The sequence below is a fragment of the Grammomys surdaster genome, unplaced genomic scaffold (genome assembly GCF_004785775.1).
Source record: "Grammomys surdaster isolate TR1022 unplaced genomic scaffold, NIH_TR_1.0 514, whole genome shotgun sequence".
NCBI lineage: Eukaryota > Metazoa > Chordata > Mammalia > Rodentia > Muridae > Grammomys > Grammomys surdaster.
The window spans coordinates 598004-625818 of NW_021604933.1; the positions used below are offsets into that span (position 1 = coordinate 598004).

General features: G+C 41.4%; 1 protein-coding gene and 1 long non-coding RNA gene across 3 annotated transcripts in view; one reads left to right on the forward strand and one right to left on the reverse strand.

Annotated features, from left to right (window-relative positions):
- LOC114633080 overlaps nucleotides 1–10989 on the reverse strand; it is a 35630-nt gene extending 24641 nt beyond the window's left edge. The window contains exons 1-2 of the long non-coding RNA XR_003713172.1: nucleotides 10879–10989; nucleotides 3841–4010 (exon numbers count right to left, since the gene is read on the reverse strand). This is a non-coding gene — a long non-coding RNA (uncharacterized LOC114633080). The remainder of the gene's footprint in view (nucleotides 1–3840; nucleotides 4011–10878) is intronic.
- Nucleotides 10990–11091: 102 nt separating this feature from the next.
- The window catches only part of Mkln1 (muskelin 1), a 117343-nt gene continuing 100619 nt past the window's right edge, over nucleotides 11092–27815 (forward strand). For both annotated transcript variants that reach the window (XM_028781692.1, XM_028781693.1), the window contains exon 1: nucleotides 11092–11213. In XM_028781692.1, coding sequence (XP_028637525.1) covers nucleotides 11116–11213 — 98 coding nt within the window. In that variant the 5' untranslated portion in view covers nucleotides 11092–11115. The remainder of the gene's footprint in view (nucleotides 11214–27815) is intronic.

The following is a 27815-nucleotide window of genomic DNA, read 5'->3' on the forward strand; positions in this document are numbered from 1 at the left end:
CCCTCCCTCCCTCCCTCCCTCCCTCTCTCTCTCTCTCTCTCCTTTCCAGCATGCACACATAGAGGTAAATAAATAAGGCTAAGCCTGGTAGTCAGTGCCTGTCCCAGTGCTTGGAAACCTAAGACAGGAGGAACTTGGGTTATAGGCCTTTCTGGACTACACAGTGAGACCCTGTCAACAATAAAATAAGAAAATACATAAATCAGAAAATTGGGGAAGCAAACAAGCAAACAAACACAGAAAGGAGACACACAAGACTTAGCTTGGAGGATTTTTTTTCTTTTTTAAAGCATGTGATGGTTAGTGTTGTTAACTTGAGAAAATCTAGAATCACTCAAGAGATAGACCTCTGCACATGCCTGTGGGGACTGTCATGCTGTGGGAAGACCCTTCACTGTGTGTGGCACCATTCCGTAACTGAACCCTGGAAGTAGGAGCTGGGCACTAGCAGGCTGACTTCACTGTCCTCTCCTGACTGCAGTTATCACATGATCAGCTGCTTTCAGCTGCTGCTCCCCTGACTTCCCCAGCCTGTGGGATAGTGCCATTCTGTGGGCTAAAATAAATCTTTTCTTCCTCAAGTCGCTTTGGTCAGAATATTTTATCACAGCCTTGGTGAAAGAAACTGAGAAAGGTGGGGTGGCACAAGCGTTTACTCTCAGCACTCAGCACTCGGCACTTGGTAGGCAGAGGCAGGCAGGTCTGCCAAATACAAGGTCAGCCCAGTCGACATGGGGAGTTCCAGGCCACCCAAAACCACACAGGAAAGGAAGACTCTAGGTCAAATAATAATAACAACAACAATATAGAAACAAAGACAGCCTATGTCTTATGAAATCAGTACACCCCAACCCAAGCTGGAGAAAAGTAAGCCAGAGGCCAGAGGTTCTCAACCTTGGTGCTGTGTATTTAGTGCATCACTTTAAGTTGGTTGTGGAGTTCAGGAGAGGTGGTTTTAGAGCATTGTTTGTAAACAAGTAGGAAGAACATAAATCACAATTTTCAGGGACCACCAAGATGGCCCACTGGGTAAAGGCACTTGCTGCCAAGCTCCCTTCTCCTATCTGCCCCCCACCCCAACCGAAGAATTTAAAAAACTCGAAAGCATGATAAAGTCTACAAAAATTTGTGGTTGAGGGCTTGGCAGCAGGACTCATTGGTAAAGGTGCTTGCTGCCAAGCTTGATGACCTGAGTTCAATCCTCAGGCCCCACACAGTAGGAGAGAACCGACTCCTACAAGTTACCCTGGGGCAGGAGATAATTCCAACACTACAAGGACTTCTAACGACTTTTTGACCTTGAACGTTAGTTCAACTGATCTGGAATGTGGTAGAACCAGGAGACATGATTACTTTCTCCTTTCTCTCTCTCTCTCTTTCTCTGTCTCTGCTTCTCTCTCTCTCTCTCTCTCTCTCTCTCTCTCTCTCTCTCTCTCTCTCTCTCTCGCTGTGTGCCACTGTCTGAGACATTCTATGTCGTTCTGGATATTCCTGTGTCCCTTTGTTCTCTGACTTGCCCTCTGGGTTCTCCTCTCTAATGTAGAGTTGTCCAGAATTATTTTTTATTACCAACTTTCCTATCACAGTCACTCTCCAGTTTACTGTTTTGATATCTATAAATATAGACACAGATATCTGTGTGCATATATGTACTCGTGTGTGTGTGTGTGTGTGTATTTCTCCACTGACACTGATACTGGCTTTCTGGAGCCACAGCTCCTAATCTGGAAGAGATTTCAATATGGTGCCTTTTGTATGAACAAGGAAGGGTTGTCTTGACAGACTCATGGGTGCCAATTCCTATGGAACTATAGGATTTTTATCCTATCTAGATGATTCTACTCTGGTCTATCAATACCCATCATTAGAAATATGACATTTGGTCTGTGGCCTTACCAAAACTAAGATTACAGCCATCACCAATGTCACCACTACTACCATATATATATATATATATATATATATATATATATATATATATATTTATACCAACCACTTCTGAACAGACATAAGCCAGGCATATCCTCTGTACCTGGTACATGGGGGAGGATGAATAATTGCTCACGTCAGTGACTGGATGGAAGTTTAACAAGGCAAGGGAAGTAGAGCCAACTAGATGAAATGCGGAAATGAGAGAAACTAGTTATGTCTGGAGTTTCACAAAAGCCAGGACACGGCAGGGGAGGGGGGCTCAGGAAGAGTGTAGCTTCAAAGCTCTTAAACCTTGGACATTTCAATCCAGATGGATGAGATACTCTTCTGCTGAGCCAACTGCACCCGCCCCACCCCCAAGGCCTTTTGGTTCCAAATATACTAGGAATCAGTGCTAATTGCTCTTTTGAAATATCGTTTTGTCGGCTCCATTCGGATGTGGCAATTTGCAAAGCAATCTCCAGCAGTTGACAGTTCATCCATAGCTGTGTGGTATCCAGACATTTCTTGGGACTTCTGCCCACCTCCTATACAGCTGGCAGTGTCTGCCAAACCAGAATATGTGCTCAGCTGGGATTAACTTGGAACCAAGTAGCGATTTGTTGTGTCTAAGATTTGTTTAAATTTTGCAAAGGTGAAGGGCAGTCCTTATTAATCCAAATAATAAAAATGAAATTTAAAAGTTAGGACTGTGGATCATAGCTCAGTTGGGTAAAGTGCTCATTCGTACAAGCAGGAGGACCTGAGCTCAATCTCCAGGAGCCCTGTGAAAAAGTCAGGAGTGGTAGTATGCACCGAGAATCCCAGCACTGGAAGAGTGGGCTACTGCTGCCCAACTAGCCTAACCTCCTTGGTGAGCTCCAGGTCAGTGAGAGGACATGTCTCAAAAAGGCAAAGTGGATGACACTTGAGTTGACCTCTGGCTTTCATACTCATGTGCACATGTGTCCATGACCACCCTCTCCAAATTAAAAATTAGCAGGTGCCTGAAGACTGCCTTAGTCTCCAATGGGCTGCTAAGAACTGTAGCTCTGACAGGTTCAAGGACAAGGTCAGCAGGCTGGTGGCTGGGAGCCTGGGTCAAGAGTCTATTCTTTGTATGATGTCCTCTAGATTTATGCTTATGGGGCCGGGAGAGTAAAGTTACTGTTTCTTTTTGAAGCTCTTTCCTTTTGGCCAGAGACTTTCTCACCTCCTTCACACTCGCTTCAAGGTCGTAGCCTAGACCAAAATGTTTACAGAAAAAGCTAGGCACTTATGAAGAGGAATCTCTGCCAGCTCCTACACTCCCCAGTGCCTGGCTCCAAACAAGCTCAGCAAACCAAGGAAGGGATAAAGTGGCCTCTGGAACCAAGAATTTTTAGGTTTGAATGCCAAAGAGAAAGCAGATGCATTCTGCCCTACTTCCCCGACCAAGCGATGACACAGATGCTGCTGCTGCTGCCACCTCCTGGGAGAAGATAGGCCTGAACTTCACACCTGAAGCCCATGTCTAGGTTCACCCCTGACTTGGCTAAAGGCCCCACTGGGCAAAAGGCTGAAATAGCTTTCCCTTAAGAAACAAACAACCCCAAACTAATTACCTACTTACACAACAACAACAACAACAACAACAAAAATATCACACCTGTCCTTTTTGCATTTCTTTTGTTTTTTTTTTTTTTTTTTGGACAGCATTTTGCTTAAAGAAATGATTCCAGGGCTAGGGAGTACAGCCAGGTAAAAAGGGCTTATCTAGTATGCATGAGGCCCAGAACTCCACTCCCAAAATTGGAAAAAAAGTAGACTTTGGAACTGACAGTTTTAGGACTATATGAGAGAATCCTCCTCTCAGCTCTCTGAACCGTGAGCCTTAGGGTAATGGTGAGGACGCACACTCACACGGTTTTTACAGGAGAGGATACATACAAGCTTGCTGATCCTTGATGTCCAAGCATCTCAATTCACCTACTAGGCTGTTCCGAGAGTTGAGATAGCAATGGGAGCTCCAAGTAGTCAAGAAACGGTTGATGGTGACGTGTTCATGCTTCCAATCTCCAGGGGCAATTTCTTTAGTATTTTAGTTTCTTTTCCTGTTGCTGTGATTGAAAACAAAAACAAAACAAAACAAGGCAAACTAATAAAACAACAAACAAACTAAGAACTAACAAAAGCAACTCAAAGGAGAAAGGGTTTGTACTTCAGCTCATGCTGCAGGAGTACAGTGCATCCTGGCGGAGAAGCTGGCAGTTGTTCACACTACACCCAGAGTCAGAAAGCAAAGAAAGACGAGCGCTCATGGAAAGTGCGCAGCTCATTTTATCTTTTTATGTAATTCAGAATTGCTACCTGGGGGATCCTCTCCCTTACAGCTGAAAGCGAGCTAGCTCAGTGGTTAAGATACTTGTTCTTCTTGCAGAGGACCCAGGTTCAGTTCCCAGAATCCACAGAGTGGCTCATAATCATCTAAGAATCCCGTCCCAGAGGCCCAGCCCCTTGTCTGCATAGGCTTAGGGCCATCTTATAAAGCAAAGTACATGCATTCCAGCATCCGAAGTCCCTATAGCCCAGCGGTTCTCAACCTTCCTAATGCTGCAATCCTTTAATACAGTTCCTCAGGGAGTGGTGACCCCCCAGCCATAAAATTACTTTTGTTGCTACTTCATCACTAATTTTGCTACTGTTATGGATATGTAGATATTTGATATGTAGGATATCTGATATGCAACCCCTGTGAAAGGGTCCTTCAATCTCCCACAGAGGTTGCCAGCAACAATTACAAAGTTCCTACAAAATAAGCAAGCTATGTACTTCCAACATAAAATGACACAGTAAATGTTCCTATTCCAAAAAGAAAGATTAGGGGCATAGAAAGGAGTGACTGGATCAAAGCAAGATGAAAATCCAGTAGGGCAAACACCAAATCCTACAGCTTTGGGTCTTGCATCAGAGGCTTGTAATACAATCATCTGGGCTCCAAATGGGCTGGATGGCTTCACTCCTCCAGCTCTGCTGCCTTCAACACACATAGCCTTTTTCCTAGGCTGGCCCCGTTCATCATGTCAGCTCTCCTTGGCAGACATCCCATGGTCCTAGCTATCTCCAGTGTCCCCAGGTCACCTTCACATCCATGTGCACTGGTTTTCGGGGCCTGCTTGTAGGGACTCTGACTCTTGCACGCATCACCTGGCCTCAGTGGCTCTGCAGCATCACTCCAGATCAGGACTCCATGACTGCTTCTAAGTTTTCATTTTTAGTGATTTCAAAACTAGTGCCATGCAGATAAGGCTGCCAGATTTTGCTGTCAGTTCATGATGTAGTCCAGCCCCCCTGTACCACAGTCATAGCAACATCCGTATGCTTTCTGGGCCAACTTTGGTAAAACACTTCCTTAGGTGGTTGTGTTTGAGCAGAAGACACCTTAAGTTTGGGCTCTCTCCTTCAATAAAATTTAGTCTCTTATGAGATGGAGCCTCTGATGGGTGGGGTCTTGCTCCCAGGGTCCCTTTCTCCTTTTTCCCAGTGCAGTGCAGGAGGCCCCTCTTCTGTGATGCTGTTTTACTTAATGATTACATCATTTCCTCATTAATGCCCTGGATGCTCTCCTAACTTGAACTTTCCACTGCTAAACAAGTTAATCTATTAACTTTAAATTCAGCTTCATACAGGTTCTTAGTTTACAGTCAAAACGAAGCCAGATTCTTAGCCAAAATATCACATGAATGGTCCCTGGCCCAGTTCCTGGTGGAGTCTTTGGTTCTCTCTGATAACTCATGAGTTGGGCCTCCACTGTGTTTGTTCAGCACTCTTGTATCCTAAGGGCCTATCAGAACAATCCACGAATCCCTGTTTCCAGCCTTCCAGGGTCTTTTTAGTCCTAAGTGCCAAACTCTTCCGCATTCCACTATTTCCAAAGGCCTAAGAGCCAAGTGGTCAAGTTTATCTAGCAATGACCCCATTCTTGGTGCCACTTTTCTATCTTACTTTCTCTTCCTGTTGGTATAAAATACTCTGACAAAAGCAACTTAGGGGAGAAAGGGTTTATTCTAGCTCACAGTTCAGAGGGACCTAAGAGAGCCTGAGCTTGAGCTCACACTACATCCATAGTCAGGAAGCAGAGAATACTCTGCCTGCTTTATTCAGAGTACACACTTTAGAATTCCCCATCTAGAGAATAGTCTTCCCACATCAATCAACATAATGGAAATAATTCTCCATGGGCATTCTCAGAACGAAACCTTCATCTAGATTATAACATACAGTGCACTTGGAGGCTTTCCTCCTAGGTGACTCTGGATTCTGCCAGGGTGACAACACTAACCATCACACTGATCAAAATTTGAACTGACAATCTCTATGTCTTTAATTCTGTCTAGTTTTCAATTTTGTGGAAAATATAAATTGTCAAGAAGAAATCTGGAGGGAAGCAAAAGGCATGTTTATTGAGTACCTAGCATATGCCTGTGATAGGGGATTTGGAGAACAGTCACATAAATATAAACATACATAACACACACTTCTCATGAAGAGCATAGGAAAACTCGGGGACTTGGGTTCTAGATGCACATCTCCGAACAGCTCAGTTGTGTAAACATCTTAGGATTTAGTGGTTCCATCTGTTGTATACTACTGTAAAAAGGCATTTTTCATCTACATCAGAGTTTTCTTAGAAGACAGCAAGTTGAATAATTTGTCATGTTTCACCTGTTCTAACTTTCAAAATCTGTTTGTGATCTCTGAGTGGCCCCGGTAAATTAAAACAAGAACCTCAGAGGGCTTTATGTCAAGATTGCTTTCCTTAACTATTTTATTTTAGTCTTATTTTAACCAGTCATGTAGAGCAATGAGTATATTCCAGTCTTCGTTCAAATACGTTTTAATCCTTTGCTATGGTTTGGATATTATTCCCTCCAACATTCATGTTGAAACATAATCCCCAAATAAGAGATGGGGCTTCTAAGAGATAATGAACTGTAGGGGCCTCACCTTTATTCATGGGGTTATTACTCTATTATAAAAGAGACGGGAGGGAACTATCTAGGCTCCTTTTCCTTCCTCCTCCATTGTTATGAGGTAACACTTCTCCCCTCCAGATGACATAAGCCATCTTAGAAGCAGAAAGACAGACTCTCACTAAACACCAAACATGCTGGCCTTTTGATCTTGAACTGCCAGCCTCTGAAACTCTGAGAAATAAATTTTTCTTTAAAAATTACCCTGCCTCAAGTGTTTTGTCATGGCAGTGTATAATCTACCAAGCATAGCAACTATAAAATCCCTTCCTTAACAATAAGCAAATGCCTTTTGCCCTCTGCCAATTTGTAAGTGTTCCTTTTCATAAAAATAGACTCAGCTGTGTTTGTTTTGCTTTGTGTCTCTCGTGGTCTTTATTACTATTACTTGGCTACATTTGATATTTGAGTAGCACTTCACAGTTTATTAAATTTATTCCCAATTATCAACTCATTTTGGAAGAATTAGGATCAAACAGGATAAGCTTTTGAACCAACGAGGGTCTGCATGTACCACCGAGAGCTGGGTCTCTTTGGATAAAGCATTACAGCAGTCAATAATTCATGCTTTAAAGGCCCGGAATTTTTTAAAACCAGTCTTTTACAGTGGTTGGCGCTTCCTCATTATATAGGTATTAGCTCAACTATTACCTTCTTAGGGAACCTAGGAAATCTACGAATTACTCTGGATTAGTCTCTTTTCAGAATTTAGCACAAACTAAAATTATTTATATGACTTATTGTATGTATTGCCTGAACAGAGAATGGTAGCTTCATGAAGTGCAGCCTTGTCTGGCTCTGCTGTTCACCACTGTCTCCCTAGCATCCGGGAATGCCTGAGGCATCATAGCTTCCCTTGAAAAGTCTTCCTTGCACAGAGAAAGAGAGAGAGAGAGAGAGAGAGAGAGAGAGAGAGAGAGAGAGAGAGAGAGAGAGAACTCGAAAACCCCAAAGATAATGAGCTACCTCTGGGAAGTATCTGAGCATAGCACACGGGTCCCTGGGGGACAAGAAGACTGGCTCACTGGTGCTGTGTGTTGCTATCACACTGTTGATCCCTGAAAAACGATGCCCTTCAAGCTCCGTGATGGTTTATAATAGGCCCCATCTGTGAAGTACAATGGTACAGGGTGACTCTCTGGCTGCTGTCAGTTCCCAGGCCTTCCATGTGCATCTCTGGAAACAATCCCATCACCTAAAGTCATGTCTCCAAGGCTGAAGAGAGTAAAAATGGACCCCATTTTTACTAGAAGTCTAGCTTGTCAGGGATCTTCTGAAGAGTCTGCAGTTTCTTGAGTCTCCAATTTTATTTGGACATTTCTACAAATTTTGGGTTGAGTATTAATATAACCTGTTTGTATTTCCATTAACATAGGAGTACTTTAAATGTGTCATCCTTTGTGAGATTTGTGTCATAGGAAACCCATGTTCTCCTTACAGTGAGGGCCTCACAGTGAGCTTGGCAATGATACCTAAGGGGCACACAGTTACTGTGTGTGACACTCAGTTTTCCTTTGTAGCACATTGGCCTCTAACTGAAATCTCAGCACAGCATATTTATTCTTCAGTGAGCACTGGCTGAGCATCTACTGTGTACTAGAGCACACTCCATCGAGACTACAGCGAGTAGATAGGACCGAGAGTTGGCTCTGCGTGGCTCCTACCACAGTGCAAGTTCTCTGCACAGGACAGAGAAATACAAAAGACATGGAAACACACTGTTGTGATTGTTAAGCTAAGGAAGGGGAACTCTGCATGTTAAGGGAAATGTAGAAAATGTCAAGTGATCTTAAAGTAGGTGATGGGGAAAGATTTTCTGAGATAAAATGCTCTGAAGAACAAGCAGGGTAGAATGTGGTGTTGGAGATGTTCCAGGCCAGGGGGAGATTATGCCTCGAGGACAGAGAGGATGAACACCACAGAAGTAGCAATTTGGAATTCGTGTTTAATGTCACTGGACTAGAGTGCTGATGCCGAGGAGTGTGTGTGCATATGTGTGAGTGTGTGTGTGTGTCTGTGTGTGTGTGTGTGTGTGTAGGGAATGGAAGCAGGAAAAGGAGAAAGCCTGAGCACTCACTGAAGACCCCCCTGCTAAACCATTGATAATGGAAGAGAAGAGAAAGCCACAGAGGAGCTGAGCATGGTGACCCCAGTCCTCAAGGGAAGCAGAGGCAAGAGGTACTCTGCAAATTCATGTTTACATAGTAAGAAACAACAACCATGGCAACTCTCCCCTTCCAAACAAACAAACAACCAACTTCAGGAAAGTCTAACACTTTAGAAGAAAAAAGTGTTTGAAAGGGGCATAGAGGGTAAGGTGAGGAGAAGCCCATGGGGCCTCAAACCTACATGAAGAACTACAGGCACCGAGTAAAGCTGGGAGCTGGAGAGTGGACCCCCTGGGAAGGAGGAGCGTACCAATTGGTTGTCCAGTGTCAAATGGTCACACCTGAAAAAGTAATTCAGGTAACACTATATGGACTCAATTGGTTATACTGGATAATAAATATTTATACAAGTACATATATGCAATAACAATTAATGAAAAAGTGACCATGAATTTGAAAGCTATATAGGAGGTTTGGAGAAAGGAAAGGGATGGGAGAAATATTGTAATTAAATTACAATCTTAAGAAGAAGAATTGGTTTACACCCGTTTTTCACAAAACTTGCTCAGGAACTATATAATTCTATGCCTGGATAAACAACAACAATAACAAGACTTATTAAGACCAGAGAAGAAGAGGAATTAGCAAATTGTGGGTCCTCTAACTGGAGTGAATCCCCAGCTTATCCTCTCCCTTTTAGGGACAATCTTTCCCTCCAAGATAATCTGTCTGTAGCAAACTTCCTCCATGGCAGGCAGTTCTCTAACTCAAGTCAGTGGGGTTAGAGCATTACCTCAGGGGTCATTACCTCCGGGGTCATACATTCCCAACAAAGCCTCACACTTAAAGTGTGTGGAGTCTTAAACACTGAGTAGACTTGTGGCCTAGCTGACATTTTTGATGGTATCCTAGCAGAGGCTACTACAGAAATTTCACCAATGGAAATGAAACCAATAAATTATTGGAGAGAGCTGATGGGCAGGTTAATGATCATAATCAAAGAGAGTAAAACTATTGGATCATTTATTGAGAAACTCTTTGCTTGAGTTTTTGTATCCTCTGGTTAACACCATGGTGCAATCCAAACTTCCAGGAGTCCAACCTCTTAGGCAAAGAGTGACACAATTTTGGGTGATGTCAATGAGGAAGCAAGGAAATATTTATAACCCCGACTAACAGGTACTAGACGGGAGCATTATCTAACTTTGCCACCTATTTAGACCAGATGTTCTCTTTGTGATAAAAAAGCTGGAATGACGCCTGCTGTCAGACTTTCGGAACAGTATGTATGTTGGGGGTGGGATCGGGTATACTCATTATTCCTTCTGAAGAGGATGTGATCTTTTCTCAAGCATCTCCCTCTTTCCAAACATTTGGGCTAAATTTATGTTAAAATTAAAAGCAAGCAGATTTACCACCCGAGACAAATGATGGCACCCAGCTTTCCAACTCTATGAGTGTTTTCCTGGTATGTGGGTGAATATCATTTTTGAGTATAACGATGCCATAAGAATATTAGTAAGAGAGGCTCACAAGAAATGTTTACAATGAAGGACATTAGAGACTGATAGCCGAACACACTAGCTTTTCCTTTTCTTGCCTCCACCTGACCCTTGAACACGGTGACAAGGACATTTTTTACCTCAGGACAACTGCAGAGACAAAGGCCATACATTATTATTGCATTTCAATTCTCCTCACCTCTGTTTCCGGAAAGGATTTATAAACAGACTAGGGCAGTGGTTTCCAAAGTCGGAAAGGTATTCCCTTTCAAAGCTCATCTAAATTTCCCTTCCAGTACTATAAGTTTTTTTTTTTTTTCAAAATGTCCTTGGCTTTGTCTTTACCTGCGCTTGTAAGATAAGTCCTCTGTGCCACTCCTCTTCCAGCCTCACGGGAAAGCCTCCATGGGAGGGTCAGCTAGGAAAGGACAGCGTGGGAAACCTGAGGAAGCGGCCTCCAACCAGCCAGTCCCGGCCCTGCGCGGTTGGGTTCATGGTGCGGCCCCTTTAAGAGCAGGCCACGTCCCCGCCCTCCTCCTGGCGGGGCTGGCGGTCGGTGGCGGCCGCTACGGTGCTGACAAAATGGCGGCTGGCGGGGCTGTTGCTGCGGCGCCCGAGTGCCGGCTTCTGCCCTACGCGCTGCATAAGTGGAGCTCCTTCTCCTCCACCTACCTTCCCGAGTAAGTGCGGGGCCCTGCGCTCGAGCTGTCGGCGCTGCTCGGCGAGAGCGCGGCCGGGCAGAGCGTGCGGTGGAGGGGAGCGGAGCCGAGAGGCCCAGGCGGGGCCTGTGAGGGGAACGCGCGGCCTCTGAAGCTTCTCGGTGCCGCGGCCGAGAGCTCCGGCCTGGCGGGCCGAGGCCAGAGTGAGGGCCCGGGCGTGAGCTCGGGGTAGCGGCGAGGCGAGCTTGCGCAGCGGGAGTTGAGGCAGAGCGGGGCTCGGGGCTCGGGGCTCGGGGCCCGGGGCCCGGGCCGCGGGCGAGTCCGTCCCCCCTTCCCCCCCCCCCCGCCCCCCGCCGCCATCGGAGGTAGTCAGGACGACGGGGGCCGGATCCTTCCAGTACGGCTCGGACGTGCGGCGTACGGAGTTCTTGAGCCCGCATTGAAAGTGCTTAGCTTTGCAGGAGTGGCGAGCGAAGTTGATGAGTCCATCTGCATCCTGGCAAAAACTTGGAGGACTGGCAGAGGGGTGTCTTTGCTTTGGGGGCTGGAAGTTCTGAAAAAAGAAGGGAAGGGAAGGCAGGTCTGGAGGAGTGCTGCTTGTCCTAGGGAACTACCACCTCAGCAGAAATGGCTTTATGAACAAAACAAGTAACTGGTACGGATTTCTGTTGCTATTTCAAATGAAATCGCTACATCTCGGGAGTGTCCTGAACAGTGATTGTTTTCCATTTGTATTTTAAAAATTCCTCACCTTTGTTCAGATTTGATTTCTCAAGTCCAGTCAGTCAGGACTTGTGAAGCTGCAGATGAAAAATCAGCCTCCCTTGACTGCCCACCTGTCCTCCTCCTAGTCACCAGGTCAAGGGTTGGCACTGAGCGTTGTAGCTCTGGCTCAATGAAGGCTGACCTGTGGTCTGATCTGGCCGGCTGTGGCCTGTTGATGGCTGGTACATGGCCACATTTCTGATTGATGTTGGAACCCAACTTTTAATTTGGGGGTGAGCTGGATAAACACTAACCTTTGGTTGAAGTGGACTTGTGGCTGTTCATTATATGAACCTATTTTTTTCCCTTTTGGTGTGTTTGTTTTTTGGGGCCTTTTTAGTTTGTTTGTTTTGACCAACTCCTTTGAATCTGAAGATAACATCTTCTGTGTCTAGGTTAGAGAGTTGGTCGTGTGTCACTACCTCGAATGACTGTTTTCTTCCCCTGGTCCTTAGTTAGATTACTTACACTTTAGGTTGTCTGCCATTCCTTTACATGCTGGTGTAAGCATGAGACTTGGATATCCCAAATCCCAGTTGAGTTACCTGTTGTATGGGCATGTTAAAGAGGAAGGCATTTCTAAAAGGAGTCGTTGATCTGGTGGGATAGTTACTTAGCCTCCAGTTTGTAGTGGACAGCACCTGCTGTTACAGTTTAGATTGTAGCTGGAAGAAGCCATTGCTATAGCTTCCTTAAGGCCACAGAAAAAACAGGGTTTATTTTCACTTAGTACTTCCACTTAGTGCATCTTGTGTAACCCCAACGGCGTTTCAAACATGTAGTATAGTTTTTATTTTAAAGCACTTTAGAGTTCAGTAATCTGAAGTTTTTCCTTTGAAGGAGTGAGTGTAGGTGAGTGTTAGGAAGCATGAGTTTGAGAATCTTGTCAAGCAGGCTGTTGTGTGTCTGTCTTGCCTTAGCTGTGAAATTCTTGGTTCTGAACTTAGGATAGCAAGTCTACATCTTTGTATGACAGGAAGTTTAAGAAAGAGATTGATTTTTTTCCCCCTAAAAATCACCTCTAATGGGGTGAAACAGTGAAAGAAAGGCATTATGTAATGTCTTAAGCAGGTGTGATTTTTCTTTTAAAGTCTAACCATCCATTTGTTGAAATTGTTCAGAAAAGAGCAATTCTTTATTGACAGAAATCTAGGCATTTTGGGTTGGTGGTAATAATTACAAAAAATGATTACTTTTGCCTTTCATATGCTAATCTTTGTTATGAATACTTCAAGTGTTTTTAGTTCATTTAAATCTTAACAGTCTTAAAGAATCTCAAAGAGCTGGGCCTGGTGTTGGGCCTAGAGAGATGCCTGTAATGCAAGCACTTAGGAAGCAGGAGGAGACTCAGAAGTGTAAGGTCAGCCTCAGCTACATAGTAAAAGGTCAGCCTGGGCTATATGAGATCTGTTGTTGTCACCCTTAACCCCACATCTCCATTTTCCAGATGAGGAAGCAGGCATGAGAGGTTCACATTTGCCTATGGTCATCCACCTAGGGGAGGCCAGAGTTGACTCCAGAGTCTGCTCCACATTCATGACCCAGTGTGCTTCTTTACTGCTTCTGTCCAAGTGCTGTGGAGACTGGATGGGACTCTAAAGGCATGTATGTTTTAGTTGTTCAAAGACATGTAAAGGCTGAAGAGGTTACTCAGCCGAGTGTGTTTTGTGAACAAGCTTGAGGACCTGAGTTATGCTAGCATAGACAGCCTTGTATGGTGCACCTGTAACCCGGTGCTCTTGGTGGGGTAGAGACTGGAGGATTCCTGGAGCTAACTGGGTACCAGCTTCTAGGTTCAGTGAGAAAAGGAGCAAGGTGGAGAGTGATAGAGTAGGATAGATACCCTGTGTCCTCCTCTGGCTTCTTGGGCACACACACACACACACACACACACACAGACACACAGAGACAGAATTATCTGTACACATAGGCGCACATATGCCACATATGGTAGGACCCTTCCCCCATTAAGTCATGAAAAGGATTTCAATCTCAGATTTCTTTCTAGGATTTCTATTTCTTTTTCCTAATGTAGAAAACCATTTCTCCTTTTAATTCCTAAGATTGATTTGAACCTTAAAATGTTAAAACAAGTCTAGTTAAAGATCATACTTTTTTTTTATTTTAAAGCTAACACATTGGCATTTTATTTTTCAGTGTGTTTAAATGAATTTTCCTGTATTTTACTTTTTCTTCTGAAATTCATACCTAATTTTGGAATTAAGAGAGGCACATGTAAATGATAGGTGATAGGCTTGAATATACTACTTGTAAAAACATTTTATAAATCATTGATCTGTATTCTTAACTGTTTATTGCTGTAGGTTGTAGTGGTGGTGTTGGTGATAACTTAATTGGTACTTAGTGTTCCTGAGATGCTTTGTTCATGTAGTTTTGTTTAATCCTAAGCACAAATGTGCAGTGAGTTTCATACGTTCTACAGCTGAGGAAGGTGAGGTCAGTATGTAAGATACTTGCCCACATCATAGAGCTTTCCAGAGGCTTGTCAAGTTCTTACTTTAAAACCACTAAGCATGACTCCACCAATAACAAGCAATTACTAAGTTTCTTCTGTTCTCAGATTGTTCTGTGCAATTAGATATGTTTAGTCTTCACCTGAACACCAATATGAATGTGATACCATATTTTACAGCTTGGGAATCTGAGATTGAGAGAGTTAGCTTGGTTAGGTCTGGGGTATAAAAGCATTGGAGAGAGGACTCTGGTCCTGGGCTTTCTGACTGCCCTGTACAAGCTCCATGCGCTGCTTCACTATGTGCTGTGACTGCTCTGTGCTTACAGACAGGATTCGCTTGGGTCACTTGTCTAGCTCTGGCCTCTGTAGCACGCAGCTTGCCTTCTAGGCTCCCTCCACCTCTGCTCCTTTGCTATTGCTGTTCTTGGTGCTCGTTCCACGGTACTGGCATCTCCAAAACTGCTGGGGTCTCGCTACAACTAGATGACACTTTCACACATAGCCTCTCATAGGTTCTCTTCATGGTGCCAAGTCTCAGTTGCTCTCATGACCCCTTCATGTCTTCAAAACTGGCATCACCTGGGTGACTCTTACACAGTACCATGTCTGACCACCAACATGAGATTCGTCTTGGGCTGTCTCTGGAATACAGCTTCTTTGTGCTCTCAGAAATGATTTCCCAGAAGCTTTCACTCACTGATGCTGGTCTGTTCTTAATCACCTCTGATTTCTTACCTCCAGCTGACTATAGCATCATGTATCCTGTGTGAGCTAGGCAAGTACTCTTCATTGAGCTACATCCCGGCTTTACTGCTTATTAATTTTGTTTCTCTCTCTCTCTTTTTTTTTTATTACAGAGAGGTGTATCTCAGTAATTCTGTGGTTATGAATCTTCATTTTTCCTTTTACTTCTTTAAGAACTGCATGTTTTGAAGTTGTTACTAGATGCATACAGACTTAGAGTTTTATCATTCTAGTAAATTGGACCTTTGAAGTTATAATATGTTGTCTTTTATCTCTAATACTATGTGTTTCTTGCCTTTAAAATCTACTTGGTGTAGTTCTGTCTACATTATTTGAGCTACTTTTTGTTGGGCGTAACCTTTGCTTAGTTTTTTCTTGGTGGTGCTAGTGATTGGAACCCAAGACCTCCTGCGTGTTAGACAGCACTTGTCTAGCCTCTTACTGTGCATGTTTTGTGATTGCATAGTTGAGATCTGTTTCTTTTTAACAACATATGGATTTTTAAAAATTAAGCTCATTTATTCATTTAGAGAGAGAGAGTGAATTAGAGAGGGAGGGAGAAGGAAGGAGAGAGAGATGTGTGCAGGTCAGAGGACAGATGTCAGGAGTTGGTGGTTTTTTTCATCCACTGTATAAATTCCAGGGATTCAAGTACCCACTGAGCTATCTTGCTGTCCCAGGATTTGAATATTTTTCTGTTAAATTAGAGTTAGCTCAGATTTCTTTTTCCTTCTGCTTATTGAAAAGATAGTGCATGCCTTTCTGTGATTGCAGACCTGTGTCTATTTTACACTGATTTAGGCATCTGCTTACTAGCAGTTACTTAGTTGTGTTTTACTTTTGGTTTTGATGATCTGTAAATCTCTTTTGAGACTTGTTTTTTTGTAAGGTCTAGAACTGAAAATTTAATTTTTCCTATGTGGTATTTTTCTCTTCCTGTAATATGATTATATATTATTTGTGCTTTTATTAGAACATTTGTGGAAACCTATTTATGTTAAGGCACGCTTAGAGGGGAGATACTTGGGTTTAGTGTCAGTCTTTTGGCTTGTGACTGTTAGTATTCAATAGTTTAAGGATGTCCTTATATTACTTTACTATGACTAGTATATCATATTATTGTTAAGATTATGACTGTGAGGGTCTTAATGAGAATGGCTCCCGTAGGCTCAGATATTTGAATGTTTGGTTCCCAGTTGGTGAACTGTTTAGGAAGGATTAGGAGGTGTGGCCTTGTTGGAGGAAGTATGCCACTGGGAGTGGGCTTCCATGGCAGGTCCAGTTTCTGTCTGTGTCTGTCTGTTTCTCCCCCTCTCTCCCATTCTTCCCCCCTCTCCTCCTTTCCCTTTCTCTTTCTCTCTCCCTCTCTTGCTGTCTCTCTCTCTCCCTCTCACCCTCTTCCCCTCTCTCCTTCTCTCCCTCTGTGCCTTCCAACTTGTAAACTCTGAGCTACTGCTCCAGTACCCTGTTTGTCCACATCCTGCCATGCTCCCTGCTGCTGATGGTCATGAGCTTACCTCTGAAACTGTAAGCAAGCCCCCAGTTAGATACTTTCTTTTATAAGTTACCTTGGTCATGGTATCTCTTTACTGCAATAGAAAAGTATCAAAGATGGGTACTTAAGGGGTGGAATACCATGTTGACGTGTTCAAACTAGAAAAGAATTTATTTTAAATGTCTTAAGTGGTTTTCAACAAAGGTTGAGAGTATCTTAAATGAAATGGGTAAGGATATAATGTTTGGAAGGACTTAGAATAGTGTTTCTAATCTGTGTCTTTGAGACATTTATTATGAAGTTATTTAAAATTTTATAGACAATATTTCTAATAAGACCTGTATTTCTAGTTCAGTTTAATGCAGAATTTGATTTGGCAAATAACTTAGTAATTTAGAGGATTACTACCAGCATTTTGATTACTTGTAAGATATGGTTTCTTCTAGTTCCTTGATTATAAGTGTTTTTATTTTTTTAATGTAATACTGCTCTTAACATATAACTTATGTACAGTACATTTTAGCTACTTAGAGTAACCAAGTCAGTGAAGTTTAGTATAGTGAGAGATAAATGTGACTGTGACTCCTTCCTGTGGTCCTGTTTTTAAAGATCACAATACTATATCACGTGTCAGTGCCATATGTGTTTTCTGACTGGTAATATGAATGTGTATAGAGGTATCACATTTGGTGTATTCATTAGTTGATGGGCATTTGGATTATATATACATTATGAACAATGCTTCCATAAACATTGTTTATGTGAGTGTAATGTTTTCATTTCTTTTACATGTATGTCTACGGGTAGAATTTTTGAATTTAACTATTTGAGGAACTGTCAGATTTTTTTTGATCAGTTCTCTTTTTTCCTTTGTTATTAAAGAAGTGCCTAAAAAACTACTTAATATATTGAAATGACCATATGAGATTAGATTATCTTGCTATTAACTCAATTGCACTACTTTTTGTGACAGGTTAGTCTTTTATCTTCCTTTATTTTTGTTGAGTTTGTGTGTGTGTGTGTGTATGTGATTGTGTGAATATGAGTGTGTGAATATGTGTGTGAGTGAATGTGTGAGTGTGATTGTGTGTCTGAGTGAATGTGTACGTGTGTGTGTGTGTGCGCACATGAGTGGGAGTGTGAGTGTGTGTGTATGAGGGTATGTGTGTTTCATACTTTCATCCTTGAAGATTCTTTGCTCCTGCCTATTAATGTGTATACTTTTCACATATTAGTGTGAGAAATTGGTTGAAAATTGACTTTTAGAATTATATTATTTAAGACTGTGGGACACATTTTTATTTCCAGCACTCAGCAGGCAGAGGCAGGTGATCTCCAAGTTTGAGGCCAGCTTGGTCTATATAGCAAGTTCCAGGCCAGCCTAGAAAACAAAACAAACAAACAAAATGTATATTGTTTATATATAAAATATGAGTAAAGTATTTCTGAAAGGGTTGAAAGTTGTTTATGAATTTGCTCCTCATAGAAACTGAGGCATACATTTTTAAAGTGTTGAAAATAACTTTTAATTTCTCCCAGAGATTAGAATTTTGGGTAGTTGAAAATTCACACATCTAGGTCTTTGACATTTGTTGAATGAAGCCTTGATTTTTAACAGGCTGTGATACTCTGGATGATAAATTTAAAGACAGATTTTAAAAAATATTTTCTTGCTATATTATAGCATTTGAGTTGCAATTAGAGCTTTTCAGATTTCTGGCTATCTTTACCACAGAGTAGAGGGTATTTTGTTGACTTGTGGGTAATCCTTGGGGCTGTTTGAAGATAAGGGGTGAGAGTGTCTCATTCTGCTGTAGTCATCATTGTTCAGTGGAGTGGCAGAGTTGAAGTACTAAAGGCTAGGTTTAGAGTTTCAGTTGGAGTAGTATTGGTAAGCTCTTACTTTTATTTGCCCTGCTTACTCCGGCTCCGCTTGCTCTGGCCTAAAGTACACTGTAGGTGTCTTCAGACACCTATACAAGGCCATCAGATCTCATTACGGATGGTTGTGAACCACTATGTGGTTGCTGGGATTTGAACTCATGACCTCCTGAAGAGCAGTCGGTGCTCTTAACCACTGAACCATCTCACCAGCCCTCTACACTCACTCTTATATAATAAAAAGAGTGGCACAACAAGTATAATAACATTGCAGAAATGAATGCTGAACTATGAAGATGGCAGTCTGTGGAAACTAAGATTGTTACCAGAGGGCTTCAGGTCTTTATGTCTCGGACAGAGATTTGAACAGGACACAAAAAGGGAGAGGTGAAAGTATAAGTTTATTAAAAGTGAGAGTAAAAGTGTAGAGTGCACTCCACAGAATGGAAGCAGGCTCTAGCAAGCTTCAAGAGCCGGGAGTTCTTTTCTGGGAGTTCTTTTTATGAATGCAGGTGGAGGGAGGAGACAACCTCTAGGGGGTGGATTCTTATCCTGATTGGCAAACCGGCTGCTGTATAAGTTTGGTTGATCTGCATATAAGTGATATATATATATCTCACACATATATATCATATATATTATAAATTATGATATATATGTCATAATTTTAAGCTTATGGTAGACAGGAATTTTTCCTGACAGTTCGTCATAAGGATAGGTTGGCATTGGATATACTTGGTCCCAATGTCCATCTAAGCTGGCTTTTTAAGATTTCTTCCTACCATAATGTGCCTGTCCATAAATTATCCACTGGAGAGGAGGTTCCAGGTGTTGCCTTACTGAGAAGGGACAGACAAGAATGTATTTCATGAAGGGGTGCTATAAGTCACTGGGATGTCTTAGACTTGGGGGCTCAAAATATTGGCCAGCTTGTTAGGACCATCCTAGCATATATGCCTTGAACTGTTTTTATTTAAAGATGTATTTTTATTAATGTCTCGGTATGTTCATGAATGTGTGACACTTATGTGCTGGTGCTGGCACTGTTAGGACACGGATGAGGGCCTCAGATCCTCAGGAGCTGGAGTTGCAGGGAGTCGTATGTCACCAGTCGTGAGTGCAGGAAGAGCAGCAAGCACTCTTTAGTCTCAGAGCCACTCTCTAGTCCTTAAACTATTATTTTATTTGCTGGTGGAAAGATTGATGGCTCAGTTGTCTGAATATTGAACAAAGATAATCTTGATTTCATAGTAATCTCTCAACCCTTCACATTCTATGTAATTCCAAGATAAGTAAAGCATCTGAATTTATGTACATTATCTGTAACACGATGTACCCATATGACCCTCTTAGTGATCGATGAAGAAAGCGCAAACATTTTAGGTGCATAGGGAAATTACTCTCCTGCCTTTTGAAAAATTGTTGCAATAAACTAATAGAAGAAAAGGCCTGCCATTTTATTAATATGCAAAAGGGAAAAGTCAAATCTTGGGGGAAAACCATTGTGTGCTTACTACCCCAGTATAATATATGTTCTCTTTTTCTATGAAGGAGAAGGAAATAGGGGAATGTTAATCATTTTAGGAAGTTAGTAATGCTTTTTAGTGGAACTCAATGGGCTTGGAGAACATACTGTGGCTTGCAGTAAAGTCTGCTGGGTCTACAGAACAGATGACAGTGGTTTGTAAATTATTCTTTATGGGGTTGAAATAGAAGATAAGTGGTGTTTGAGAAAAATGTGGCTAAGTATATGGACAGAGTTCGATCTTTGTCCCTGTGATAAGAATTTAGTCTTCTCTAATTAGTGAGATTTAAGTGAGAGGATGAAGGCGATTGTGTTCCCCTTTGGCAGGTCCAGTCAGGATAGGAAGCTATTGGATATGGCAGGAAGCCTCTCTATGTGCTGGGAAGGGTAAAATAAAGTCAGAGGGACCTTGATTTTGAAGTACGCTCTGTTGCCTTTTAGCCTGGTAAAGTTCTGGTCTTCAGGCTGTCATTTCTCGGCCCCAACACGATTAAATAGCCCTGCCCAGTCCTGTGAATATGATTTAGTTGTGGACTCATTTAATTTTATAGGAACAGATCTGTAGAATGGCGTTATAAGAGCACATTATTCAGTGACTCTGTTCGGAGACGTTTGTGGAGATACTGTATACAGGGGTGGGTGAGATGAACAGCTCAGTGGATAAAGCTCTTGCTGCACAAGCCCATGGCCTGAGTTTGATCCGGAGAACCCATGAAAAAAGAGGACTGGCCCCACACAGCTGTCCTCCAACCCGCACACACAAGTTATGGCACATCATGTTCCTCCATCATGTATGCATGTACATGCACATATATACATACTGATTATAAGTAAGAATGCTTTACAAGATAACAGATAAGTCTAGCTCTTGAAATTTTACTTGAAATCTATCACAAAAATCAGACAAAAAGGTTTTATGGTCGATGGTCTCCCCTGTGTTAAGGATTAGTATATGGTATTGAAAATTTTAACAGTTTTAAGATAAGTTAATATAGTTTGTAACATGCTGGCGAGTACTTTGGAGTATTTCTAAAGAATAACATTGAAAAATACTTTCCAATTTGTATCATAGGACTTTGATCTTGGTCAAAGATACTGTTATGGGAGTGTGTTTTCAGTGAGTGAGTAGCTTGGGATTAGTGTAAGTTCTCTTGGCCTCTCATTAGTACAGTTTAAGTTAGTGGGCTCCACTGAGGGAGGATGGCCAGCTCTAGAGTGAAAGAGGTGTGCGGTGGGAAGTGCAGTGTGATAGAACACTGAACAAGGAGGTGTTCTGGCCCAGTCCTGGTGTTGACAATTTTCCATGAGTCTAGTTCTCCAGGATTTTCTCTATTCTCATACAGTGTGAGCAGTTTAGGAGTTGATAGTCTTTTGGAAAGGGATGGCATAAAGTTGGTAGTCTAGAAAAAGTGACTGTGTTTTAGGTTAGCATATCCTGTTCAGGTTTCGTTTTGGTTCCTGCATGCATGTGTGTCATTGTACTTTTTTTTATATTCGTTCCCCCTCGCTCCCCTTTCCTGGACTCTGGCTATTACCTTTTTCCCAGTTAGCCTTAGTTCTGCATCCCCATTCTAACTCATTTTCCTCTCTTTATTATGTCTTTTAAGATGTTTTAGAATAAATTTTAAAAGTCAAGCATCTCACCCCAGTAACACAGTAAATGGAATTATTGCCCAGAAAAGATAGTTTGAGGATTTGATAAAGTCAGAATTTGATTCTGATTACCTTACTAAAGTTATCTACATATAAGTGAACCTTGTAGGGCGGCTGGTAAGTTGGATCTCTTAAATATTTATAAACCCTTTGTACATACTGTTGTTTTGTCTAATACAAATGAATGTGTATACTAAAGCCAGTAAACCTTTCCTAAGTCATGTCCACATTTAATAATTTTTACTTTAGGTTGAAGCAGGGCAATTCTTAGTATTAGAATATATATGAGATAACGTTTCAGTTTGACTTTTGACCACTGAGAGTTTCCCCATCTATCATCTGCATTGGAATGTTTATTTTCTTTCATTAGCATGCTTTCCCTAGTGGTTACTCTGCTTGTGTGGAGTATGTATGCATGGTTGTGTCTCCAGAGTGCTTTGAATCCTTAGAGATAATTATTACAGGCTCAATTCCATGGTAATAATAAGCTGAGTCAATTTTTTCTTTGTGTGATGGTAAGTAGGTACTACAGTGACCTTCTATTTGCATTCCAAAATGTCCAGTCTCTATTTGCACTTATCTGTTTCTCTTCTGGTATTTCTTAAATTAAGTTGTTTCACTCCTAAATACTTCAATATGAATGAAGAAGGATATACCACATTAATTATCTTTGCCTCAGTAACAGTCTGCCACAAATTATAGCTTAAAACATTTATTACATAATCCTTTGGTATCAAGGGTTTGGGCATGATTTAGAAGGGTCTTCTGCTCCAAGTCTCTTACAGGACTTCAGTCATGTTCTCATGTTCTGCTAACTAACAGGGAGAGTTTGTTAGTAACAGCTAAATCACTTTTGTGTATCCAGGGTTTAGAATTGCACTATATTGCCATTTCTTGTTCTGTTGTTTGAAATAAGTCTCTAGGCCATCCTACAGTAGAGATCATATGAAGGTATGAATACCAAGAAGAAATCATTTGGAGCCGTCGGAATTACTCTGTTAGAAAGGTTTTCTCCTTATAGCTTCATTGATGTTACAGGGTTAGCAGTAGCCCTTCAGTAACAACTGATGTCACTTCCGTGTCCAGCTTTCTCTTTACTCTTTGAATCAGAATTTAAGCACCCATTGTATTGTTAAGCCCCTTTCAAACTCTTTTATCCAGAAGTCTTTCCATCTCCTTGCCATTTTTTTTAATTCATTGGGATTTGTTTGTGTGTGTGTGTGTGTGTGTGTGTGTGTGTGTGTGTGTGTTTTGTTCTTTTAAGATGGGCTCTCATATATCCTAGGGTATCCTGAAACTGTAGCCAGGGATAACCTAGAACTTTTGATTCTTAGCCTTTTACCTTCATATTGCTGAAAATATAGGTGTTTGCTACCATGTCCAGTTAGTTTCCTGGGTGTTAAGAATTGAATGCAGGCGAAACCCTGTCTCGAAAAACCAAAAAAAAAAAAAATTGAATACAGGGTTTTGTGCATGCCACTAGTTAGTCAGACTCCCACCTTGAGCTATATCCCTTGCCTTACCAACTGCTATTTCTAAAGAAACTGTCATTTGCCCTGAGAGGTTTTTTATAGTAGCATTTAACTACTTTCTCTAGTTTTAAACAATACTGGGAATTATAATTTGAATTTTTTTATTGGATGTTTTATTTACATTTCATATGTTGTCCCCTTACCCCATCTCCCACCCACCCAGGAACCCCCTATCCCCTCACCCCTCCTCCTTCTTCTCTGTGGATGTAACCCCTACCTACCCCCCCACCCCCACCTCCCCACCCTCAAATTCCCACCCCCTGGGGCGTCCAGCTTTCATGAGGTCAAGGATCTCATCTTCCTCCTATGCCCAGCCGGGCCCTCTGCTCTTACATATACAGCTGAAGCCATGGATCTCTCCCTAAGTGCTCCCAGGCTGGTGGTTTAGACCCTGGGAGCTGTGGTTGGTTGGTATTGTTGCTCTCCTCGTGGGGCCACAAACCTTTTCAGCTCCAATGGCCTTCACTCTGACTCCTCCATTGGGAACCCCATGATCAGTTCAATGGCTAGTTGTGAGCATCTGCCTCTGAATATGTCAGACTCTTGCAGACCTCTGAGGAGACATCCATATCAGGCTCTTATCAGCATGTACTTCCTGACTTCCACATCAGCATCTACCTTTGGTGACTGCACATGGGATGGATACTCAGGTGGAATGGTCTTCAGACGGCCCCTCCTTCAGTTTCTGTCCCTCACTTTGTCTCCATATTTGCTCCCTTGAGTATTTTGTTGCTCCTTCTAAGAAGGACCGAATCACCCCCACTTGGTCTTCCTTCTTCATGAGTTTCATGTGGCCTGTGAGTTGAATCTTGGGCATTTCAAGGTTCTAGGCTAATATCCAATAATCAGTGAGTGAATACCATGTGTGTTCTTTTGTGATTGGCTTACTTCACTAAGGATGATGATTTCTAGTTCCATCCATTTACCTAGGAAACTCTCGAATTCATTGTTTTTAATAGCTGAGTAATACTCCATTGTGTAAATATACCACATTTTTTGAATCCATTCCTCAGTTGAAGGACATCTGGGTTCTTTCCAGCTCCTGGCTATTATAAATAAGGCTGCTATGAACATAGTTGAGCATATGTCCTTGTTATATGTTCAAGCATCTTCTGGGTATATGCCTAGGAGTGGTATAGCTGGATCCTCAGGTAATGCTATGTCCAATTTTCTGAGGAACCGCCAGACTGATTTCCAAAGTGGTTGCACCATCTTGCAGTCCCACCAACAATGGAGGAGTGTTCCTCTTTCTCCACACCCTCGCCAGCATCTACTATCACCTGAGTTTTTAATCTTAGCCATTCTGACTGGTGTGAGATGGAATCTCAGGGTTGTTTTGATTTGCATTTCCCTGAGGACTAAGGATACTGAACATTTTTTTAGGTGCTTCTCGGCCATTCGAGTTTCCTCAGTTGAAAATTCTTTGTTAAGCTCTATACCCCATTTTTTAATAGGGTTATTTGGTTGTCTGGCGTCTTAATTTCTTGAGTTCTTTGTATATATTGGATATTAGCCATCTATCAGATGTAGGATTGGTAAAGATCTTTTCCCAATTTGTTGGTTGTCGTTTTGTCCTATTGACAGTGTCCTTTGCCTTACAGAAACTTTGCAATTTTATGAAGTCCCATTTGTCAATTCTTGATCTTAGAGCATATGCCATTGGTGTTCTGTTCAGGAACTTTTCCCCTGTGCCCAAGTATTCGAAGCTCTTCCCCACCTTCTCTTCTATTAGTTTCAGTGTATCTGGTTTTATGTGGAGGTCCTTTATCCACTTAGACTTGAGCTTTGTACAAGGAGATAAGAATGGATCAATTTTCATTCTTCTACATGTTGTCCTCCAGTTGAACCAGCACCATTTGTTGAAAATGCTGTCCTTTTTCCACTAGACAGTTTTAGCTCCTTTGTCAAAGATCAAGTGACCATAGGTGTGTGGGTTCATTTCTGGGTCTTCAGTTCTATTCCATTGATCTTCCTGCCTGTCTCTGTACCAGTGCCTTGTAGTTTTTATCGCTATTGCTCTGTAGTACAGCTTGAGGTCAGGGATGGTGATTCTTCCAGAAGTTCTTTTATTGTTGAGAATAGTTTTTGCTATCCTGGGTTTTTTGTTATTCCATATGAATTTGAGAATTTCCTTTTCTAACTCTGTGAAGAATTGAGTTGGGATTTTAATGGGAATTGCATTGAATCTGTAGATTGCTTTTGGCAAGATGGCCATTTTTATTATATTAATCCTGCCAATCCATGAGCATGGGAGATCTTTCCATCTTCTGAGATCTTCTTCGATTTCTTTCTTCAGGGACTTGAAGTTGTTGTCATACAGGTCTTTCACTTGCTTGGTTAGATTCACACCAAGGTATTTTATATTATTTGCGACTATTGTGAAGGGTGTCATTTCCCTAATTTCTTTTTCAGTCTGTTTATCTTAATTTGAATCTTTTTTAAAGGACTACTTTCTAGCTAGTATAATGTGCTTCGTATTGCTACTAATTCAGGATGCATAGTCTAGTGGTAATTTCTAGTAAGATTTCCCATTGATTTTTTTTTTGGCATTAAAAGTTTTTATTGGGAATATCATCCAATCTATACAAGTTATATACAAGGCATGAAAATGGCAAACAGCACAAAATATGGTTGAGGTATAAGCTAAGAGCACAGTATGTCATGTTTCAATAAATATAATCCAAAATTTATTAACTAAGTAACCAGATAGATGAGTCATTTTATTTTTTAGTAAAACCATATAAAATACTTATTTCACGTGAGGTAGAGGACAGTTTTGTGTGTCATGTAATGCAACCAACCACAGCAATTTTAATAAGACGATATGCATTGGCCACATTATCAATTGAATTATGCTCAGTGTAGCTCCTTGCTTCAGTAGTTGCAGAAGGGACTGTTCACGTACTGCCTTCGCAGGTTAGAAATGAGGAATGATTGAACTATTACACTGCCTTAAAAATTACTGTAAGTCCTTCCAGCAGTTAAGCTAATGGTGACTACGTTTTATCTTTTGAGGTTAGAGTTTGTGATAAATGTAGTCTCATTGGCTTTTTATTACTGGTATTAACATTCATTGGTAATCATTGTTGGAATAAAAATGTTTAACGAGAGGTATGAAATTTGGACATAATGTCATTATTTTATTTTCACTCTTGTTAGTTGCGGTTCCCCTCCTTTCATTTGTCATCAAACCCAAGGCCTCACCACACACACTAGTTGATTTTTATTCATAGAAATTACCCTCAATGATAAGAGCTTCTAGTTACTGAAAACAGGTCAACTGGAAAGCAAGAGAAGTGTCTAATTCTTTCCTTTCAGTGACCAGTTGCAGAGTAATGAACTAAGTTCCATATCTCCCTAGATGTGTAGTGTTGTTCTTAAAGAAAGTCTTTGCTCATTAGACTGTTTATGTATCTATTAGATTTTATCTTTCAGAATTTTAATTAGTTTATTTTTACATGTGTGAGTGACTTGTCTACATGTATGTCTCTTGCACCAAGTGCATGCCTGGTGCTTGATAAGACAAGAAGAGGGTGTCAGATCCCTGGAACTGGAGTTACAGACAGTTGTGAGCTGCCATGTGGGTGTTGGGAACCAAACCCAAGGCCTCTGGAAGAGCAACCAATGCTCCTAACTACTGAGCCATCTCTCCAGCCTTCACTATATTTTAAAGAACTTGAGTAGTCATTGCCTTTGATGCCAGATTGTAAACATTGTGAGCAGTTGGAGGCTCTCTAGGCTTCCTCTATGTTCCTTTGACTGACATGCCCTCATTATTATTTTGAATTTTTTGACATAGGAAGTATGTCCTTTATATACACATTAGTAAAAGGACGATTCTTAGAATGTATAACTGGAAGCTAGGAAAAATTGTTGGTACTGGATTGTCATTTTTTTAAACCTCTATACATAACTAGGAAGCAATTTTTAAAGTGAAAATAATGTCCACTTTAGACTATTTTAATTTTAGATTGGATTTTCCAGATTCTATTTTTTATGTCACATTTATTATTTAATTTAACAAAAAAATTCAATACTTTAATATGTATGTATGTTTGCTTGTGTGCTTTTATGTACCAAGTGCATGGTGGCACAGAGGCCAGAAGCGGGCAGTGATCCCTTGGCATTGGGGTGATAACTGGTTGTTAGCTACTGTGTGGGTGCCAGGAACTGATCCTGGGTCTCTGAAAGAATAAAAAGCAGTCTTCCCTCTTTGGCCCTATTTGTTACCATCAGTGTGTGCAATATTTCCTAATAGCATTAGTAAAATTACTACTTTCCCACTTCACTATTTGGTGTACACAAGTGTGTCTTCAAATATAATTTCCAAAGAAAAACATCAGTATTACTAGATTAAGTTTAATAATTCTTTGCAAGCCCAAAGTGTTCAACTGAGGGTGACTTTAAAAATTGCTTTTAATGTTAAATGTTTTAAAAGATAGTTTCTTATGGTTATATCACTAACTTGATACCCAATCACATTAATTTGCTTCTGCTTCTTGTCATTTTCATTTGGAGACATTTGTTTGAGTTTATTTTCAGTTTTTAGAGA